Source organism: Mus caroli, chromosome 18, assembly GCF_900094665.2.
Source record: "Mus caroli chromosome 18, CAROLI_EIJ_v1.1, whole genome shotgun sequence".
In the NCBI taxonomy this organism is placed as follows: Eukaryota; Metazoa; Chordata; class Mammalia; order Rodentia; family Muridae; genus Mus; species Mus caroli.
This window is the reverse complement of record NC_034587.1, coordinates 81,048,153-81,053,659: the sequence shown is the minus strand read 5'-3', so window position 1 is coordinate 81,053,659 and position 5,507 is coordinate 81,048,153. Positions and strand designations below refer to the sequence as shown.

Sequence of the window (5,507 nt, the reverse complement as noted above, 5' to 3'; positions counted from 1 at the left end):
TATATATATGGTTTGTTTTTTTGTTTTTTCGAGACAGGGTTTCTCTGTGCAGCCCTGGCTGTCCTGGAACTCACTCTGTAGACCAGGCTGGCCTCTGCCTCCCAAATGCTGGGATTAAAGGTATGCACCACCAGGCCCGGCTCTAACAGTATATTTCTTAAATTGTCCTGGCACCCTGATTATTATATTATCTAAAGCTTGGACAACATCATGTACAGAAAAGTTTCTAGTAACTCATCATTAAATTTGCATACCCAAGTTCTGCCACCTATCCCTCTATGCAGTTTTCTAAAAGGACTTTCTCATATGCACTTACCTACCCTCCTAGCTGTCCACCGTGATGGTGAAAATAGAGCCTATGGGCTTATCCTAGGCGAGTGCTCTACCACTCACTGAGCAACATCCTAACCCCTTCAAAGGTATTCCAAATGTTGCAGCTGATTTGTGGATGAACACACGATCGTTACTCAGAGAGAGAATACCAGAAATGGCCATATGAAATGACCATGCTCAGGCTGTTATGTCATATTTAACCACCCTCCCTATGCTTCAGTTATTATCTAAATACTGAACATACCACTCTAGACATCAAGACTGCCTCATATTCTCCTTTGCCTCATTTTCCCCCATAAAAACTCCATTCAGAGAGCTATGTAAGCCACCCTCTGGGCATGCAGTGTGTATAAGTACTTGGTTCAGCAAGCTCTGGCCTCACCGCCTACGTTCAAGAATCTTGTGTATTCCTGTGCCTGATTCATCCTTGAATCCGACACTATTTGTTAATGCAAGACCTGACAAGTTGGCCTTGATGCTTTAACCCCATGCTGTTTCACTGAGGCTGTCTCATTTGTGTCTGGCCAGGTTTCTCATGTCTCAAGGAGGACAAATGAGGAGTAACCTAAATTCCGGGGACATGATAAAACATTTCATCCTTGGTAGGGACAAAGGGTTTTTTTCTATAGGGATAAAGTTCTGTCATCTCAAACTTCAATGACATAGCTGAAATTTACTAAATAGACTACACGGTACCAAGAGAGTTTCTCAAAGGACAATCGTACTTGTGAAAATGCTATGCACTCTGATGGCAACAGCTCCCTCTGCTGATTCTTCAAAAGGCAAACTATCTAATTCCACATTTCCCCACATTAACTTCAGCTCCTGCAGGTTGTAACAACCTCATTACTGACAGGGCTTAGTCACCCTATATGAAGCTAGACTGAATCTACTGTAGCATATCAGCACAATAGACTCACACCTAGGAAACCAATAACACCTCTCCCCTCCCCCCACTCCACTCATACACAGAGGCAGACCCTAAACTGCAAACTATTAAAATGCAAACAGACACCAGTGGTTATGTAGCCAAGTGCTTGCTCTCTCTGGGATGATGCAGGCTCAAGTGCAGATGGGAACCTCACCTCTGCACTTGTGCACATTTGTGGAATCAAGGGTTAGGGATGCCTTATGGAATCAAGAAAGTGATTAGCTAATAGCTGCAGATTCCACATCAGAACACTCTCATGATGTCATGAGTAAGAACAGCAGGTAAATTAACTACCTGTAAATGTATCTGAGCACTAGCAACTCCAGCATAATCCGGCATCTCAGGTATAGCCAATGAGAAAGCTATGTATGCTGCACTTGTGGGAGCCCTCTCCTCTGCACCTCCTCATGAGCATTCATTCCCCCAGACAGTCCTGGCTCCTAGTTGACTGACTAATCAGCAGTAGTGTATGTGTACACATATGTGTATATACAGACACACACAAGGAGATAAGGGTATTACAAATAAGAAAAGGGAATTATAAACATAAGGCAATACTGGACCTCTCTGTATTAATACTATCACATTTCTAAAGCTGTAAAAGTTCAAAATGCAATTAATGTTACAGAAACAAATGTTACAAAATGATTGGAAAAAAAAACTTAAAAGGCTATTTAACAAAATGATTGGTAATCTGTATAAACCATGACCAATCAGAAATAGAAACCACGTCTAATGTTTTCCTTGCGGTGAGAAAGTGAGGAGATGCAGCAGACCCAGCTACATGCAGCTCGTGAAGAAACTGTACATGTAATGAGGCACAGACAGTCGGGCAGTCTGTGGGGCTGCCTCCTTCCAAAGAGCAAGACATATGTGAAGCAGTTAACGGGCTCTATCCATCTGTAGGCTTTAAGAAAAAGGAAAATAAGAAAGCCAGGGCACAACCAGAGTGGTTGCACTGGACCTGCAAGGCTGCCTGAGAAGCAAGTTTGATGGCATTTGGGGGCCTGCCTGGAAGGCAGAATTTTCCTCCATAGAATGTTCCTGAAACCCTTGCCACCCTGCTGCTGTGGCCTAGCATTGTCATTAAACTGCAGCATCGCCCTCTTCAGCAGCAAGTCATTCCTCTTTTTGCTATGAGAAGAGCCCCTCTCAAGGCTCCAGTCTCAATCACTCAAACTGGACTCAAATATAGAGGGAAAATGATTATTCTCATCCTAACAGATGCAAAAACTAACAGCCTTTAAGTAAAAAAAGAAATAATTGGACAAAGCACACATCAACATGAAGGAAGCAACCTCTAACCACTACCATGTTCATTCACTCTCTCGGCTCCAACTCAATATAGTACTCAAAGTATTAGCCACAGTAATAAGAGAATGAAATAAAAGGGATGCAAATACAAAAAGGGGGGCGGGGGAGGGGTAGTTAATGTATTTTGCAGATGATCGATCTGAAGTCTGATTTGGACAAGGATCATTAGTGGCAATCAAGCCACCTGGTGGAAGAGGATTATGGGCAATCACTTTAGAAAAAGCATGCCTTAGCAGTGAGGAAGTACAATAACCCTCCTAGCCAAACGAGATCTAGTGCTACTGACAGGACCACCGAACATAGCATCTCATAATGATGCAAAATGAAGTTACATTTTCCTATAAAATACAACTCACCAACAATGTTAAACTTGCACTCAAGCAGACATACCCTAGGCATTAAGAAACCAAGAAACACTCCCAAAGCACAGGGCAGGTCATGCATTCTGCGTGTTCCCAGCCCTTTTCCTAGTTTCGAAAACGTGTCAAATGGCAAACTCTGAGGCAATGCAAACATGAAAGAAAAACTAGATCCAAGCTGTGACATTCACCCTGTTACCACATTTACCAAATTCCTGGAAATAGAAAGGGGAGATTTGGAAGTAAATATCAGAAAAGACGAGCCAAGCCTCTCTCTTGAAGTTACAGAGAGAGTGAGAGACTGTCTGTACTTCACAAGCCTCATGCAAAGAGAAGGGTCAGGGAACAGAGCAGGGCTGGCAGATTATAAACTGGAAGGAGAATTCTTAACCTGGATTATAATTTCTCTTCTCTACAAGCCACTACCTTCAGAAAGGAACAAGTTGACTTAGGTTTACCTCTCCTGCAGAAGAGATTGTAGAAGGTGCTGCACAGGAAGTAAGTCTTACTGCCATGAATGTCGATATGCAGCTGAAAGGCTCTCTGTCCATACAAGGTTAATTGGTCTGGGCAGACATGCACAAATGTAGTGTTGTTGGGAGACAATGTATAGGGACTGAAAGGCAAAAGAAAAAAACATGTGCACAAATCTGTCAAAGCCACAGATAAAATATTTGAATATTTGGCTAGAAAATACTACTAAAACTTATCTATCCAAAAACACTACTTCCCACAAATGACATGCTATAGGAATCCCTCACCAACAAAAACTGGGACATAGGCAGAGTTCCATGGGCAACCAAAGACCACCACAGTGACTATGAGATTGACTCTGAGACAGTAGTTCTCTACAAAGAACACTCTGTCTTCAATTGCCCAGCAAAAGATGAATCAACACAAATCTACAGGGCAGAGACTCAGCAAAAACTCCAGTAGGAGTGAGGGGCCCCAGAGGGGATAAGAACTCCACAGGAAGACCAACAGAGTCAACTAACCTTGATACTTGAACATCTCAGGGACTGAGCCACAATCAGACTGTATGAGTATGCACAGACTGGACCTCGGCCTCCCTGCACTTATGTAGCAAATGTGCAGATTGGTCTTCATGTGGGTCTGTCTGGGGGGAAGCTGTTGCCTGTATCTGGGATATGTTCTTCTAGCTGGGCTGCCTTGTCTGGCCTCAGTGCCAGGGCAGGGGAACTCATGGGGCCCCCCACCTCCTCAGAGAAGAAGGGAAAAGGAGATGGTGGAACATAACTGAGGGAGGAGGTGATTGGGAGGGGGACAATGATTGGGATATAAAGTGAACAAGTAAAAATAAATAAACAAGCCCAATAAATTGTTTCAGTAAGGAAGGCCTCACCATGGAAGGCAACATACTTGGAAGGAAGCATCCAGGAGCTTTTCAGATATTAACAAAAATAACTAAGGCAGGGGCCAAAGACAAAGGGAAAAGCTGTAGGGAGCCTAAAAACATTCTAATATATTAGAAGACACCCACAGGAACAGAGTCAACCAGAAGGGCCAAAGGTCTGCACTTTTCAAAGTTCAAAACTTTGAAATATGAATGAAGGGAGAATGGCACCATGCTAACAGAAAAGATCACCCCTGACTCTATAATAATATTCTACCAGGAATAAAGTCCTTAAACTATTATAAATCAAGCAAATACATATTTATAAATAATGTAACTATTTAGCAATGGTTAAGATCATATCTGTTGTCTTGTACCTACTGACTATAAAATACTTTCATGGCTATAGAAATAATATTAAGGTGGAACTGCCTTCTAGCCCTCTATCCCAACCACACATACAGATAGATAAAAATGAAACCCGCCCACAGACAGACAAGACACAGACAGATACATACATAGTGTCTGAGCCCATTGTGCTTCTCTCCACAAGGCCATGGGAATGAATATTTGCCATGACAAAAGCTAGTCCACCATTCTCCTGAAAATTTAAAAGAACAAAACTTTTAATAGCAGTATTTTAATTTTTCAGAAGTTCATCATGAAAATCCCAGCGTAAGGATGCATGCATTATTACTGCGTATAAAATGTTGGACCATCGGCCGGGCGTGGTGGCACACACCTTTAATCCTTTAAACTATTTTATTAGCATGGGCTTTATCCCACTAGTGAGTTAGGGCTGTTAAGGAGGTAAGTCCTGGTTGCTACTCTAACTTTCATGATTGTGAGAAATGATTTGCAATGGGGCTATCAACCACTCTACACTCTAATTCAGTGGTCCTCAACCTTCCTAACACTGCGACCCTTAAATATAGATGCTCATGTTGTGGTGACTCCCAACTGTAAAATTATTTCTGATGCTACTTTATAGCCTAATTTTGCTACTGTAAATATTTGACATGCACAGTATCTGATATGAAACACCTGTGAAAGAGCCTTTGGACATCAGAGGGGTCTCGACCCACAGGTTGAGAACCACTGCTCTAAATAAACACAGTAATAAATAAGAGATGAGTCCTGCTCTAAATAAACACAGTAATAAATAAGAGATGAGTCCATTGTCGTTGTTTTTCTTTTGTCTTTTTTCTTTTTTTTT

The 5,507-nt window shown here is 42.0% G+C and overlaps 1 protein-coding gene across 1 annotated transcript in view; it reads right to left on the bottom strand.

Annotated features, from left to right (window-relative positions):
- The window catches only part of Fbxo15 (F-box protein 15), a 28,060-nt gene that overhangs the window by 11,213 nt on the left and 11,340 nt on the right, over positions 1-5,507 (bottom strand). Inside the window, exons 7-8 of the mRNA XM_029471823.1 lie at positions 4,810-4,892; positions 3,396-3,553 (exon numbers count right to left, since the gene is read on the bottom strand). Coding sequence (XP_029327683.1) covers positions 3,396-3,553; positions 4,810-4,892 — 241 coding nt within the window. The remainder of the gene's footprint in view (positions 1-3,395; positions 3,554-4,809; positions 4,893-5,507) is intronic.